Raw genomic sequence first — 17,060 nt, 5'->3', positions numbered from 1 at the left:
GGAGTTAATTAACATTTTTTTCATCATTTATGATATTACTTAGCAGTTAAACTGTTAAACACGTGTAACATTATATCTGGGCCGGGCAGCCTCTATAAGAAGTTTGTACCTTTTTAAAAAAAATTCCCGTTAAATCCAGTCGGGACTGTGTCGAGGATTTTGGCCTCAGTCTTAATAACAGTTATCACTTTAATCCCAGAGTCAATAAACATAAATCATCATCAAACCCCTGCCTCCAACTCCCGCACTCTATTGTCCTCTGGCGAGCATGAGAAACATCGCAAGTCTTGATTATCCGCTGTGTACGTGTGTCAAGGATGATAGAGGAAGACAACAGCGCCATCGTGTGGCAACCATTACACATATCACATTTACACAATATGGCGTGTTTTTAGAGACGAAGGAGCTTACTGTACTGCGATAAATGAACTTGACTCGATTGTTGCCCTTTTCCATTATACCTTTACTTTTGACTTACTGCTCAACTGATTCCACACCTGTGATCTTTAATTTAAAACATGACTAATTATAGAATCAAAAACAAAGGATCACCAAGTCTTGCAAGAATCAGTAATAAAATATAAGGATGCAGATCAGAACCACTCACTCTCACTTTGTTTATGAACATATTACAGTGCATTAGCAGAAATGAAAAGTTTTGCTCAGTTACTGCAGATAAGGGGAACTTACAGGCCGTTTTCCACTTACACTCCAGTTACTGGTTTCTTTTCAGTAATACTTTAAATATAGCAGTATTTTCCTGTGGCTTAGTGTCTTAATGTTTCAGTTGTAGATAAGATGATAACAATTTAACCAAAGAGTCCTCTCTCATCTAAACCTCCCAGGTGTTTTGATTCAAACACAACTTTTAGACCCAAAGAAAAGCAGGCATTTCATTTCTATATATATATAAAAAGGCATGTGCACACTTTACAAACTCCGTATGCACTTCTGCAGCAGAGCTTTGTTTCTTCTTGTCAGACTGATCAGTGTTGATCATTTGTGTACTTATTTTACTTTCTTTGTTTGGATTTTGATTTCAGATTAGTTTTGACCCCATTAGCTCCTTTCTTTGGTCACATTTTTCTTTGTTTTGTCGAGTTACACATGATTCTGCTTATTTACACCCTTTGATACACAGTTTAATTGAACTTGCTGTAACAAAGGAACTTTGGGATGCATTATTTTAAACAGCAGAATTCAGCGAGCAAAGCAGGGAGTGTGATTTCATATGTAAATATCACTCTGTTTCCACACTTCCTGTCCGGTCAGAAGTACTTGAGAAAGTTGTGATGACGTGCTCGACCATCCAGAGATCGATCAGCTCCTTCAACCGAAACCGTTCTTTTACACCAAAGCATTTCACAGAAACTACAAACTGATACTTTGTTATAAACATTAAGTATTTTTGCTTTATGCAGATTGCACATTAATAACTGAATGTTGATAAATTTGCACAGAGTCAGTTTATACATCCAAAGGGGGGGGGGGAGGAAAAAAAAAAAAAAGACCCATGAAATCAAATTTATCAACTGAAAACTGTAAAACTTTGTGTATTGTGGATGTGAAAACTTAACTAGGGACAAGGATTGTAAATTTGAAATGGCTTTAAAGTCATGAGTTTAACATTTTGCGTTATAACCATGTTAAACTGCATCGTTCTTTTAAAAAGAAGGATTCCCCCCCCCTCCCTTACAGAAGCCCACTCAGTGTAAAATATTTTGCTGTACAAAGCAATACTTATTCAGGAATCCATGAATCCATTTACTTTCATTGGCTCATTTCTAAAATATGGTATTGTTTTGTAATTGGAAGTTTTCTTTTATCATTATGGTCCTTCTGTCACATAGCTTAAGTATTTAAGAAAGAAAATAAGCCCACAAACTTTTTCTTTATGCCCTGAAAGTGGAAACCGTTTCCAGGTTTTCTACTTGACTAGAGTGTGATACTGAAAATACAAGAAAAGCCTAACAGAACACCAAATCCTTCATGTCTTATTTTCAGTAACTTGACAGCAGAAGCGCCCCTCCTCCTCGCATCCGTTTTGTACGATCAAACTAATCATTCAACGCAGCACACCCGCTGATATTTACTGACGTGTAGAGAACTGCACACAGGCATCAACAGCTTATAAACAGTAAATAATTGGAGAGCCAGAGCCAGGAGTGTTTAAATAGAAATTTGTATTTTATATCAATATCAACATCAACAGAGAAAAAAAAAATCTGTAATATACATCCTGTAAAATAACAGCTTATCTTACCTCCAAAGAAAGAAAAACAAAACAAATGATTTCCTGCCTCTTTTTTGCACTTCATTCAAACTTCAAGCTATTTCTTTTTTTTTTCCATTTCTTTTTCTCCTGAAGTAACAAAGTCTGGACATAAGATGAAGTTGTTTCCTGAAAAATAGATGAGATATTGATATGTCTTAAAGTGGATGTTTTTTTTTTGTTTTGTTTTTTTCTACATCACAACAAAACATGCGTGTTTTTTTTTTCCAGTCCTCTCCCCACTGCACCTCACTTTCCCACTGTGGAACAACCCATCTCATGTCCATAACCATCCAAACAGATCCAATGATATGTACCCATTTACCATCAGAATAATATAACACAATGTAAAAAATGTACACCAGAAACCTCAGAAACTATACATGTGGAAAAACATCTTTGGATTGCGCATGTTGAAAAGGTAGATTCAGTGAGCTGATAACAGTCGAAACAGAACATGGTGTGAATAATAATAATAATAATAATAATAAAAAAAGCTGGACTGACAGAGCTGCTGCTGCTCCTGGGAGGGGGTAACACTGCAAGAACCATGCTTGTTAGGTGAATTGAGGAATCTGTGTTCCTGCTTTAACCGTACTGCAGAGAAATCCCAACGCAGCTCCCCGCACAAAAAACCCCAACAAAAACCGGATGGTTTGGAGTCTTGATATCCCGGCCCAGATGAATTTACTCTCACCGCCCTCCCTTAAAACATCTGATGATGTCAAAGCTCAAACCTTCAACGCATCAGATACTCGTCGCAAGTTAAAAAGTGCCTAAAAACGTAATACATAACCTTATTGTTTTGTTTTGGAAATTAAAAAGCATTCTGTAAATGAAAAGGAAATCAATCAGATCAGCATTGACCTATGGGACACAAAAATACAACCAGGTCTCATACTTTGTGCAAGAACGGGCCTTTAAAAAGCATGTTTGATAATATATTGTAGAATATTTACAATTCATATTCACAGAGAACATTTGAGACATCTAATACTGCAGTACCATTTGTTTGCTTATAACAGGGATTATGATGCTCAGGTACAGTCTAAAGCGTAAAGGCAAGAGTTATTGCTCCAATCTGCATAACATAGTAAACTGTGTGCTTATAGCTTCCAATGACTTTAGAATGAGGCGCATCCAAAGGATAAGGAAGAAAAAAAAACAAAACATTGTTGTGAAGGCATTGAATCTCTAGTAAGGCTGTAATGAAGAAATATTGCATCAATCTCTCACCCCCGAAACAGAAGCCTTGTGGTAAAGTGCAGCCACAGCCAGTTGTACCGTAGTCCTGTTCTGCAGTCTGGCTGTGACGCTGAATGCTGCCTGACAGCTTCAGGTCACACACAAACGCACGTGCAAACACACAGCCATATCGGATTTCTGTATACATGTGTGCGGATGAAACCTAGCACAAATCATTTGTCCTTGCAGCCCACACCCTCTAGGGCGAGCAGCATGTTGTGCTGAGTTCTTTGTGTCAAAATTTATGCTGGGGGAACTCTACTGTGTGTGTGTGTGGTGAATATGTGTGTGCGTCTGCGTCCAGTTCCTCTCCTTGTTCGGCTAAATCTGCCACAGCTGAAAGGTCCAGACTCTGTCATGAGCCACAGGTCCTCAGCAATACTTCTGCAAAAAACACACAAAGCAGACAGACGGTTACAAACGGAAATCCTCCGAGCAGCAGCTGAAACACATGTGAGATCCTAAAATTATCCACCTGGTCAGGTCCCATTGGCATTCGGCCCATCCCCATGGAGTTAATTCCCATTTGACCCTGCATCTGTCCTGGCATTTGAGCCATCTGTCCTGCACCAGCCCCACTGACCGGCCCGGGTCCCCCCATAGAATTGTTCATCATCATGGGTCCAAACTGGCCCTGATTGCCCTGCTGGGGGAACTGTTGAGGATAGGACCTAGACAAGGAGAAAAATGAAAAGTAAATTACCTCTGTAACTTGATTTTGAGAAGTGCTCAGGAACGTTTCTGTTAAGTAACACTTAAACAACTGATGACTAAAGAAAGCCTGATGCAGCATACATGTTACGTGGCATTCCACCCTGCGGCCATCCTTTCAAGTCTCCAGATGGGTACGAGTGCCCTCCCTGTGGATTTCCCTGCATTCCTGGCATCATTGCATTCTGTGGTGGGCCTCCCATTCTTCCTGGCATTATATTTCCTGGTGGGCTGCAACCTGGAGTCATGAAGGCTGGGTCCCCCTGCTGGTTCATCCCTGCAAATAGTGCAACAGTTGTTGAGTGTGAAACTTCAGGAGGATATGACAAAGGATACAGACAGCTGGCTCTGTCTCAGTCAACTCACCGTAGTTGCCTCCATAGTTGAAAGCCTGCTGTCCAGGCTGGTTCATGGGCGGGGGCCCCATTGGATTATCCATGCCTGTTGGTGCTGTGACATTAGGAGGAGGGCTGAAGGTACCTGCTGCCCCCTGACCTTGCTGCTGCTGCTGCTGCTGCATCATTATCATCATCCGCTGCCTTCTTAACTGCAACTCTCTGCGCTGAGCTAACACCTGGGCACTCAGGAAACCCGGCTGCAGAGAACAACAATGCTCAGTATTAAATAGGTAAGTTGGAGCTTTGCTGCTGTGTCGAGTGAACGCACGGTACATTACAGATGAAGTACTGTCTACATACCTGACCACCCATGCCAGGTTGCATGCCTGTGCGTATGACAGGGTTTCCTCCAGGGGTACTTTCCATCTTTACAGCTTGTCGTGCCTGGTTCATAAACTGCCGGGTGAGATGAGATGAATACACCTTGTTATTCCTTTATACTATTTTTTCACATCCATATTTAACAAACACACAAGAAGACAGAATTCAAAGAAACAAGTTGGAAGCCTGGAAGACTACCTTTAAAAAAGTGTGTCATAGAGAGATTACCTGTTGTCCTTGTAGTCTCTGCTGTAGTTGAAGTCTCAGAGGCTTGTTGGCAGTCATCATGCGAGGTCTTGGCATGTTTGCGCGGGGGTTGCCCATACCCCCCATGCCTGCCATGCCAGGAAAACCCCCTGGCTGCCCCATCTGATTCATCATGGGACTAAAGGTTCCAGGTGACTGGCCTTGCATTGCATTGCCACCATATCCAGGCTGCATGCCCATCGAGGGGGGGCCTGGGTAGCCTTGGCCATACATGGGTTTTTGGTCCATGCCTAAGGAGGTATCAGGCCCTGGGAATGGCCCCGATGGTGGTGGGCATGGACCCTGGCTTTGATCTTGGCTGTGCTGAAGGCCCTCAGGTCCCTGGGCCTGGCGTACAGAGATGTTGGTTTGTTAGTGGACTAAACTTTACTAGAACTCCTGTGCATGTTAAGCCAAAAGTGGTTCTAACAATGGCACTAGTGAAGTTATGACTTAAGTGTGTCTCCTACCTGGCCTACAATTTCAGGGATGCCTAGAGCTCGGTCTATCTCCTGAAGAGTACTGACATCAGCAGCCTTGAGCAGAGAGTCCAACTGGTCTACAAGTTCATCACTTGGCCCTTCACTATTGGGCAGAGGCCCCAACAGTTCTTCCAGGGGGTGTGCAAATGGGTCCCTAAACACCAAACCAAAAAAACATAACAAACAAGTTTTGAAAATGTCACCTTCAGAGTCTAACAATGTTAGCTGCTGAGCTCAGCTCGACATCTAATACAAGAGAAGATAAATGTGGGATTGGTGCAGAAGGTTCACCTGTTTATGTTATTCTGTGTTCTCTCCATTCCCATGGCAGAGTCAGGCCAGGAGGGCGACTGAGGTGGGGGACCGTGCCCAGAAAAAGAGCTCATGCCTACATTAGCATCACTGTTACCTAGAGACATGATAGAAATGCATGTATGGTTCACAATGCACTTAACAGAAAGCTTTTAAATAGTCATGTTAGTATGTTGCACACAAATTAAGGGCATTTTTTTAGGTTCAGTCTACAACAGAGACATGTGACATACCCATATCCATGAGCTGCTGCTGCAGCATAGATCTGGTGTTTCCCGGTGCACTGATGGAGCGGTTTATTAAGGGTCCTCCCAGTGGACCAGAGCGACCCATGCCAGGGTGTCCTGGTCCAGCTACAGGGCTTCCGCTGGATCTCTGCATCCCCCATTCCCCCGGCCCTGCCATGGGAGGGCGCTGAGGAATACCCATGCCTCTGCCCATGCCTCCTGAATAACATAGGAAAATATACAGTGTTTCATTACTGGGTGTTGTCAGTCAAGGGTGTAGCTTCTGTGCGTTAAAGGTGGTGGCTCTAACTAAAAATGTTAAAGTAACTAGAACTCAAAAAGAAATTCTCATGCAGTTTATTCTGTTGGACACAGGTATTCAGAGAAAACTTGGAGATATTAGATATTTTAGGAAGTAAGTGCTTAAGTTACTTGTAGGATTGCCTCTTGGTGGACACACACTCATGCCTGCAGGATAGCCATTAGGCACAGCTCCTCGGATTGGAACGTCCATGTTCTCTTGTTTGACCATTGTGGAAGAGGAAATATTTCTTCTTGTAGCCAGACCGCCTCCCATTCCTCCCTCTCCGCTCATGGGTTTGGAATCCAAGGACAAGGCTCTTTGATAGGCAACACGCGGACTTGGAAGAATGGGGGCTCTCTCTCCATCTGAAACAAATACAAAACCAGGTTTAAGGTCCCTTCACACTCTTCTGTGTATTACTGCTCAGCACTTGAGTCAAATCACATGATGCACTTGATTATACTGACTGACGTACCATGTAAACTGTCTGGAATATTTCCCTGTTTGTTTCCAGTTTCCTTCCCAGCTCTGGGATCTGAGTCATGGAAGAAGCCGGGGTTGTTCCTGGGAACACCTAGAATGGTCTCCAGGGTCTGAGCCATGAAAAAAAAAAAAAAAAAAAAAAACAAAAACAGGAAGGATCAGAAACTATGTCTGAGAAGATGATGTATTTGAGAACATGCATGCAAGAGAGATTTTGAGCCAAAGCCCTACCTCATCAGCTGGCTCTAACTTGACCTTGCTTTCTATGTTATGGTGATCAGAGCTGTTGACCCCTGGCCCCTGAGCACCTTTCCCATCCAGATCCTTTGGTTTTATCTCCCCCACTTCTTTAGAGTCATCCTTATTCAGGAGGTAGTGAAGGAGGGCATTGGGCTTCTCCTTCTTAGGGCTGTGCTGCTCCTGCTTTGATTCTGACCCCCTAACCACTCCACTGGTGGCAGGCCCTGGCTCTGGTGCCCCAGAATCCAAGCTGCTTTTTCCTGTGGCCTCAGCTGTGATGCGAGCTACTTCATCAGGAGTATTCCCATTCTGCAGGAGCTTGTGGAGAATCTTGTGTTTTTCCTGCAGTGACTGGTTATTTACATTTCCTGTGCTACCAGAGGAGGAAACAGCAGCATGATTGCCGCTCGTAGAGGATGACACTCCTGTGGAGGAGGAGGGACTGGTGACACCAGCTGTTGCATCTTTACTCTCAGGTGTAGAGCTGGGCCCGGAGCTTGCTGTGTGGAGCTCATCTGTAGGAGATGTGAGGAGCTGCAAAAGCTTCTTGTGGCACTTTGTGTCGGGAACCCGTCTGTTGGTTTCTCCCACACCCAGACTTGCCTCTCTGCTGGCCTGACTGTCTGGCTTGTCAGGAGGGCCCTCACTGGTGGGGGTGTGTGGGTGCTGCTGCGATTGCTGCTCTCCACCAGTCCCCAGTGAGCTGCCTGGGCTCCTGGAGTCCGAGTAGGCTGGGAGGGAAGTTTTACAGGGTCCCCCTGCTGCTTGATTGGTAGAGTTGATGCTTGGGGAGCTGTCGGGCTTGTGAGGAGGAGGAGAAGTGAGTGGGGAAGGCATTGGATTGCCCACTCCCTCACTAATGGCTTGAAGGGCATTCAATGAGTTGCTGGAGAAGGTGGTAGCTCCTCCTCCACCTCCTGAGTTACCGGCATGAGTGGAGCTCATGGGAGAGTTCATACCTACAAAGGACACAACCAGAGTAAATCTACTGAACACACACCAAATAAAAAATAAAGTTTTAACTATTTATAACTAAAGTGCAGTTAACAAGCCGATTTCTTCTTTCCTGGCCCTATATGAAAAACTAAGTAAACCTAAAAACTGGTGCAAGTGAGGCCTACAGTTCATGGTGTGTTTCTTTTTACAATCTTTTAGCCTGTTTCACTTTGTTAGGCACATTCTATATAAGCAACTTCTTGACTCAACAGGTCTGGCAGTAATCAGGCCTGGGTGTGGCTGGTGAAACTGAACACAGCTTTCCAAAAAAAAAAAAAAGAAAAAAGTGGTTTATCACCGTTAATTCTTGATTTATGGAGAATATTACTTTTCACATGGGGCTAAGGTAGGGCTGGGTCAATTTTACTGAATTTTAATGAATGAAATCATTATTTAAAAACTGCATTTTGTATCTAGTGTCGTTATCTTTGTCTGATTTTTCAATTTTACTTTTAAATAATTAATTTAAAACACGCAAGTGTGAGAAATATACAAAAAACAAAACAACAACAACAAAAATCAGGAATTGGGGAAATATTTTTTCATACCACTATATTCAATTTTGTTTTAAATTTGTTTGTTTCAGAATAGTTGGCTCATACCTCCGGGAGAGAAGGGGCTACCTCGGACTCTTGGGGAACCCATGACGTTGTGTGGAGGACAATTTATCCCTGGACTGGCTTGGGGAGGGCTCGTCATTCCCATCCCATACCCTGCACCTGCAGGTCCACCTGCAGGTCCACGGAACGGGGCCATCTGCTGATGCTGGTGCTGCTGCTGATGCTGCTGATGCATACCATGATGGCCCATCTGATTCATGGACCCCATTTGGTTCATTGAGTTCATGGGGGGATTTATTGGATGTATGGAATTCATCTGATTCATATGACCCATGTTGTTCATCTGATGCATGGAATTGATTTGATGCATAGAATGATGCATGGGACTCATTTGATTCATCCGGTTTCCCCCAGCGTACGGCGGCACTCCTCTTTGTGGCACGTTGCCCTGCTCAGTCATACCGTAGCCCCTGTTCATGGCCATCCCACCTCCTGGGCCCATGTTCATCTGTTGGTTGGGGTTGTTCATACCCATGGTCTGAGGCCTCATGCCACCACCACGGTTCCCCCGATAACCATTATGCTCCCTACAAAAATACAAATAAAAACAGAACAATGATTAAGCTGTAGAAAGGAATGAAACAGATGATGGAATCATATTGTTCATTAGACAATTTTCACCTTTGCAGCAGGTGTGTGGAGAGGAAAGAGTGTGGTTCATTTGTGCTGGGATTCCTGCAGAGGTCACTTCTTGTTTGAGCTGTGACAGGGGTTCCATCTGAGAGTGAGAACCGGTAAAGCGGTGTCTCCGCATGGCCATTATGGAAAGCTGGAGCAAGAAAAAAGGAGAGAAAACAATGTCACTCCACCAAAATAGCTGACAAAAAACAAACAAAAAACAAACAAACAACAACAACACCAAACTAAACATACTACGAATATTAAAACATCCATAGGTAATAAACCAGCTGCCATACAGTCCCCTCTTCAGCAAGACCTTCAATATTATAAAGTCAGCATAGAGATCATTCACTGTTTACTATGGCCAAGGCACCCTGCATGGTCAATAGCTATACACCCCAGAAAATTGAGCTACATAGCTCATGTCTTTTGCTAGAGTAAGATGTGTTGTTACCCTCTTATTTATGCACAAGGAGCCTTAACCTACAAAACAAAGATTATAATAAGATGACATGTCTAAGAGCAACCAAACAAAAGATGTTACTGCACACATATATAGTAATGGAGAATCAGAAATGCATACCATCTTGGTAGTGGCGTTTGAAGGACCACGGCTGTCCCTCACTTCGATGGATGAACATCTGCAAGCAGCGTCTAACCAGGTCTTCCCACCCTGGGCGCATGGTCGTGTGAAGAGAGTTCTGCTGTTCAATTTCAATCAGTTTACCTACAACAGAAAATCCCAAGTGAGCTAGTGGTGTTGAGGAGAAAGAAGCTTTCGGTTTAGTCCATGTTTATAATACAGACATTTCTAAATAACACTGCCTAACTGTTCATATTTGTGACATGGGTGGATTTATTCTGTAGCACCACCAACATAATTTATAATATTCATTAAATTTAAAATAATTGTGTTATGCACAGCTGCTGTGCCTAACAAAACAAAACAAAACACGGACACTGTATTGTGTACCCCACGTACAGCTAAACAGCCAGTCACAATAAACTCATTGCATTGTCCATGTAAACTCGTTAGACATTTGGATATGATCAAAACAACTTGCTGAAGTTCAAACCAAGCATCAGAATGGAGAAGAAAGGTCGATTGAGATTGAGTGACTCTGAATGTAACATGGTTGTGGGTGCCAGATGGCCTGGTCTGAGTAATTTAGAAACTGATGTTTTACTGGGATTTTCCCACACAACTATCTCTAGGGTTTATAGAGAATGGCCTGAAATAGTCTATCCTTTTATGACCACAGCGTACCCGTATTCTGATGGCTGCTTCCAGCATGTGCCATGTCACAAAGTTCAAATCATCCCAAACTGGTTTCTTGAACATGACAAGAAGGTCACTGTACTCATATGACCTTCACAGTCCCCAGATCTCAGCCCAACGGAGCATCTTTGGGATGTGGTGAAACAGGAGAGGCACATCATGGATGTGCAGCCGACACATCTGCAGCAACTGTTTGTTGCTATCAAATCCAGGGAAATCCAAATCCATGGATGTTTCTACCACCGTAAAGCTTGAACTGACCAATTCTTCATGTGCCTTATATTGCCAGAAATTATGAAAGAACAGTGCATGACACACACACACAAAATACACTTTTGTAGTTTCTGTTTGCTGTAGAGCTTCAATATACTTCTATTTAAAAAAAATAAAAAAAATACAAAAGCAACAAAAAAAACAAAACCCAAACCAAAAAACATTAAATAAGATCTCATCAGATCACAATCACTTTGATGTCAACTAACTGAAGCAGTAGAGTGTGTGTCTGTTTTACGGCTGTGACAGTCTCCTGTTGACTAAATCTGTCCACAGACAGACGTATTCAGAGATTGTGGTAATTCCTGCTGCAGTCTGGGTCTCCACAGCCAAATTTAGCCAAAATTACACTTGCACAGAGACAGACTCACTATGTGAAAAACAATAACAACTATGCTTTATTTTTAGCTACACACAAGCTTTGTGAGTATACTGTGCATGACTGCAATGCTATTGCACAAACAAGAGCTGCAAAAGTGTTTGAGCGGGCTTTGTGTTATGTCTTGCTCCAGTATGTGTTCCACGATGACAGACAAACTCACAGTATGAAAAATAATATAAGCCTTGTCGCTGTAGCTGGTTAAAATGCATTTTTCCCCCAAATGTACTTGATTTTTATTTATTTATTTATTTTTTAATTCTCAGGTGTCTCCATTACATGTCATACAGCAAACACTTACCAGACAGTTCATGACGAGTGCTAAACCTCTCTGTCCTCTCTACTGCAGTGATGCGTCGTGCCACACATATCATACATGACTGCAAATCTGAGGAAAGAGACAGCGCCATGTTAAATCCTCATGCAACTACAGTGGAGGCAGAACGGGACAGTTACTATTTTGTTTATGGATACAGAACCATTTGGAATATTTAAGAGGAAGCCAAATAAGGCAAAAGGTAATGAGAGTACATCTGGTTTTAAACCACAAATTTTAAACAAAAGTATGGTACGAATGAGTATAAACATAAGGATGTTAAAGATGGTGCAGAAAGCTGCATGTGGTCAGAAGGGAAAAAGAATAACCCACACAAACTTGACATGTCTGGCAGTAGACAGATTGAAAGATACCGATGGTTACACCCTTGTGCAATAAAGAGGATGCATGTCACAAGACACAATAAGAGCTGATCAAATAGTTTCACTAACTCATCAACACAATGCAATTTGTAGAGAGTATAGGAGCTGTGGCAATTGTTTGGCTTGAAATAACAACTGTAATCTTTAAATTTAGACGTTTTACCAAAATGCTCGAAATTTTGACTTTAGTCTAAAAATGGACACGAATTATTATTTATTTTCTTAATGTGGCTCTAATACTAAAAAACCAAAACAAGCTTATAAACAGAGACTTGCCATCTCCCTCCTCCATCATAGCCCGGGGCTGAGTGAGAGCAAAACACTGCATAGTCTCATAGCGTTGGCCTCCCGCTCTTTCTTCTGGCAGTCCATGAGTCTGACCGTGAACATAGCTGACCAGCATGCGACAGTTGAACGTGTGGCTCTTCTGACGAGGTGCCTCTCCACCCCACGATGCTCCATTGGGTGCTGTGATGCAAAAAAAAAAAAGAAAAAAAAAGATGCAGACTCTTTAACCACGTGTGCAAGTGATCCATCATTTATGTGTGTGTTATTATGTTTTATGCATCTTAAATGTGTTTGCACAAACATAATAAACACTCGTGTCTCACCATTAGACTTGGGCAGATTCTTGTGAAACTCCTCTCGGTCCTCATCATGGATGATATTGTACACGCTGGTGTTGATCAGCTCCTCCTGCTTGTACTGCAGGTACTGGGTCACATTGTCCGATACAAATACAATGCTGCCCTCCCGGTTAACTACAAAGAGAAAGCCGTCCAAGGCCTAAAAGAGCAAGGGCAGAAGAAAGGAGAGCCAAATGGAGTGAAGGCCCGTCAATGCAAATAACATTAGTTTTTTTTAATTATTACTGCTTTGTCCGTGTAAAAAGAAACCAGCTGAGACATTTTTATCAGCTACATGTCAGCAATGTCACCAAAGCACAGATCCAACATATGGAGGGAGAGCTAATTGGTGTTACTCTTTTGCCCCCGAGTGATCGTCCCCAAACTGACCTGTAGGAGCAGTGGCCCCAGATGGTCCTTGTCAATGACCCCTTGACCAGTGGAGGAAACATCCGCCTTCTGAACATCGTCATCACTGCAAGAACTCTTTCCTGAAAACAAATGAGGCACACTGCACTGTTGGTAATGATGATAATTTTACAGTTCTGTTGAAAATAACTTCCACTGTGTAAATCAATAAGATTAGTTTGAATTCTTGGGACAACTTGGTGCATGACCTGTATATTTTCCCCATGTAGTACAACAACTTTTACTTTGTTTTTGTACATCATACTGAGGCATAATCTAAAATTACAAAAACAAAAAAAACAAAACAAAACAAAAAACCCAACTTAAAACATATCAGTCTTTATAATTACACACAGTATAATAAATATGTTTTCTGACCACCAGATGGCAGCACAAGTCATGACTGCATGGTTGGCATGCCTTTCTATTTTTAAAATCAGCATGTGTCTGAGGCTTTGTTAGATACCACTCTATATAGCTGGGTCACTTGGAACACAAGCAAGATGTGAAACTGTATGCCACTGGATTTAATGCTATTTCAAACTTTCAGTAGCTGTACAAGAAGAGATGAGACAGCAGTTGCTGACCTAAATGAAAAAGAAAACATAACAAAACAAGGAAACTGACCCTAAAGACAAATACATGTAAACAAGGGTTGGGGTGGGGAAAGGTGTGTTAAATAGACAACAGTCAGAAAAGAGAAGAAAAACAAAGAGGCCCCTCCATCATTCTTATCCTGTATCTATGGTAACCTGGCTGCACAACGCCAGGACCCACAGTAGCCAGCTGTGACCCTCTGGGTACATTCCAATATGATTGCTCGCTTTCTTCTTTACCCCCTTATCCTAACAGATGTAATCGCAACCAGGCTAAAAACATTTGGAGGAAGTTATTCACTTCTGTGTATTTAATTGTGTAAAATCTGCAAAAATGGTTAAAAAAAAATAGCTTTGAGATAGGAGTGCCTCTCTATAAGGTCTGATTTCTGAGTCTCCAGTAGCATTAGTCTCCCAGAGAGAAACAGGGTTTGGCACTAACAGATACACACTGTCACTTACAGCCTTGAGCCATGACCACCAAGGATTGGTCTCAATTACTGGTGCTCATTTACCCCCAGCGATACAAACAGCCAAACTGGCTGTCAGTCTGAAGTGGCCTGGCCATGAACCAAACACACTACTTTATCACTGGCATCATCTGTCCTGCAGCAGCGTACTTGACAATCCTTACTTTCTCCACGGTTTACTTTCCATACACAAATTCAAAAATAAAATGACCCTTCTTTGTTTTAACATGTGTACCCTCATGACTGAGGGGTGTACAGATGTAATCTGAAGGTGGTACCTTGCTCCTTGATTTGTCTGATCTGCCTCACTGTCTCCTTCAGGATGGCACATTTGTCAGGCTTGACGTTGAAGCTGTCAATGTTGGAGAGGTTGGCAGAGATGAGCTCAGCCAGCTCCTCGATGTACTTGCTCTCCTGTTCCCTCCGACGCTTGTCACACCTGCTGAGGCACCAAAGGGATTAGATATGTTGCCATGACAACCTCACCTCCCCATGCCCCATCCGTATGCAGGCCATACGGCCATACAGGGCTCAGATGCTTCAGATATTCAGTTAGCAGCAACATATGCTTGAACCATTGATGTGGTCAGGAGGAAGACAGCGACATCACACACACTCACGCGTCATGCTGGCATTTAAATAAAAACAGCGACGGACAAAGTGGACTGATGCATTAAATATACTCAGCACAAGTTAGAGCGCTTACCCTAAGCCTGGAGTGTCACAGGTGGACAGTTTACGCTTACGGTCGGAGCACAGGGGATCCAACGAGTTGTCTCCGACGCCACTCATCTTCAGCACACATCAGCACCTGAAAGCGCAAATCAGTGCATTGCATATATACATAACGTGGTATGATCAGACAGAATGACCTGAGACTGGTGTGTGTATGTGTTGCAATCTAAAAGACCATTAAAATGTTTTTTTGTGTTTTTTGCAAAGTCCACTCAGAAGTGAGTGCAGATGAAGAGACTTCTGGGGGAACAGAAGAATTTAGATTCCTATAGATTTATAAGGGCAGACTATCCAGTTATCTGAGCAGCCTTGGTTTCTGCACTGTGTTTGATGGGAGTGAAATCTCATCTGTTCCACTGCAAGGAGCAACTGATGATGATGTAGTGATTTGAAGCCTCAGGGGAGATGGGTCATCCCGCGTTCAGCCAGCCTGCCCGCTAGAATGATACCCTTCCGCTAGCAGCGGCAACACAAGTATACTATACAAACCATTTCCAGTGCACTTGCATGCTCAGGCATGTCGGGGCACAGTGTTTAAGAGTGCTAGAAGCTACTGTCCCAGAAAGGCGCTTATTCACCAGCTCGTCTATTTGTTTAACTGCCTGGGGCTGCACAAGCCAAAAAAAAAAGAAAAAAGAAAAATATTGCATACTGTTCAGGCTTGTGGAGCCTTGAAACAATCCAGGCGAGGCTCTACAGCGTATTCAAATGACTAAAAATTGCATTCTCTTTACTGTGCACGGTTAATGCTAAGCTATATCCGTTCTTTCTTCCAATAGATTTTAAGTTCAGTTCAGTCCCCCCTGTATCATCCTAAGACAACACCTCCCTTGTATTTTTCCCTTTCGGTAGCTGTGCTGAGCAAGGGATCGTGTCCTTGTTTTCTTGCTCTGGCACTAGCCTCTGTCTGACCTCTCAGAGTTCACGAGAGGAAACCCCTGTAGCCAACATCTAAGGTCACTGCTCCTTCCTATTCCCACCCAAAAACTTCTGAGCTGCACTACCAGACTGTTCGACTACAACCCTATCCTGGACTTTGTGTCTGCTTCTGTGCGCACACGCACACACACACACACCAAAGAGGAAAAGTGTAAAACGGATGGGAGTCATTATGCAACTCCTGCTCTGCAACTGCAGGCTAGGACATGCAGCCCAGTCACCCACCACCACTATTACTACTAGAAGAGCACCAGGTCTCAGACACACACTTTGTGCAGTAAATCTGCATCGCATGCTTCTTGTCTGTCTACCTTTCAGCACCCCTCTCTAAATCTGCCCGTCGTGCTCCGGCTGTGACTCTTGCTCCCCTCCCTCCTCTCTTTCTTCCTTCCTTTCTGATTTCTGTCCTAAGGCTCACCTCTGCAGCAGCACAGAAAGATGACATCAGCCCTCAGTCAGCCTCACATCCTGACCGGACAAACAGCAGAGCTGTAGGCTGCTGGAAGTCTTTTGGAGGACAGGGTATAAATACCAGGACTGTACTACAGGGAAACCTTACTGAAAACCAGAGTAAACGTAAACACGTTCCAACATGGTAATGCAAAAAAAAAAAAAAAAAAAAAAAAAAAAAGGAAGAAAAAAAGAAAGAAAAAAGAAAGGTAATATGATCTTACACAAAACAAGAATGCTCTCATTTGATTTTGACAACTGTAACTCAAATTTACTGTTGTTTTTAAGTTTGTGTGTTTTTGACATTTAAACCAGCTAAACGTTTAACATGACTGAAAACTGAAAACAGACACAAGTTGAGTAGATGGCAGCAGAGCAGTAAAAGAGAAACTTTTAGCAGCAGCCCACCAAAACCACAGATGTCTCTCAACAGGCCTGGCAGTGTGCCACTGACCTGAATCAGCCTCATCTAACAGTGTGAAAGTTGCTCAGGAACAAGATGAGATGTTGCACCCACCATCAGGTACATGGCAACAGTAAATAATAAAAACATTTTATATTTCAAAGTAAAATGGTCCTAATTGTTATTTGATGGAGTGAATGCATTTCTGTGTTTTGTTACTGCATGCTCACCTTAGCCAGTACAAGCCCCAGTCAAAATCCATTCAGGGTCTAGTGTCACTTTAATGTCTCAACATCTCCTGGAAACAGAAAGAGAAAGGTCATGA

At 42.8% G+C, this 17,060-nt stretch overlaps 1 protein-coding gene across 3 annotated transcripts in view; it reads right to left on the bottom strand.

The window, feature by feature from the left end:
• Positions 1 to 3,170: 3,170 nt before the first annotated feature.
• The window catches only part of LOC146519038 (nuclear receptor coactivator 3-like), a 33,016-nt gene continuing 19,126 nt past the window's right edge, over positions 3,171 to 17,060 (bottom strand). For 2 of the 3 annotated variants that reach the window (XM_085159053.1, XM_085159054.1), the window contains exons 2-23: positions 16,966 to 17,033; positions 14,915 to 15,019; positions 14,487 to 14,647; positions 13,125 to 13,225; positions 12,720 to 12,894; positions 12,385 to 12,576; positions 11,711 to 11,797; positions 10,062 to 10,205; positions 9,479 to 9,626; positions 8,840 to 9,384; positions 7,233 to 8,200; positions 6,994 to 7,111; positions 6,647 to 6,883; positions 6,221 to 6,433; positions 5,967 to 6,084; positions 5,664 to 5,829; positions 5,176 to 5,541; positions 4,927 to 5,022; positions 4,595 to 4,823; positions 4,313 to 4,505; positions 3,993 to 4,188; positions 3,171 to 3,901 (exon numbers count right to left, since the gene is read on the bottom strand). In XM_085159053.1, coding sequence (XP_085015179.1) covers positions 3,890 to 3,901; positions 3,993 to 4,188; positions 4,313 to 4,505; positions 4,595 to 4,823; positions 4,927 to 5,022; positions 5,176 to 5,541; positions 5,664 to 5,829; positions 5,967 to 6,084; positions 6,221 to 6,433; positions 6,647 to 6,883; positions 6,994 to 7,111; positions 7,233 to 8,200; positions 8,840 to 9,384; positions 9,479 to 9,626; positions 10,062 to 10,205; positions 11,711 to 11,797; positions 12,385 to 12,576; positions 12,720 to 12,894; positions 13,125 to 13,225; positions 14,487 to 14,647; positions 14,915 to 15,000 — 4,551 coding nt within the window. In that variant the 5' untranslated portion in view covers positions 15,001 to 15,019; positions 16,966 to 17,033 and the 3' untranslated portion in view covers positions 3,171 to 3,889. The other variant, XM_085159055.1, reaches the window with a different exon arrangement.

This window comes from Neolamprologus multifasciatus, chromosome 5 (assembly GCF_963576455.1).
Source record: "Neolamprologus multifasciatus chromosome 5, fNeoMul1.2, whole genome shotgun sequence".
NCBI lineage: Eukaryota > Metazoa > Chordata > Actinopteri > Cichliformes > Cichlidae > Neolamprologus > Neolamprologus multifasciatus.
The sequence above is the reverse complement of the archived record's forward strand: the minus strand, read 5'-3'. Positions and strand labels throughout refer to the sequence as shown.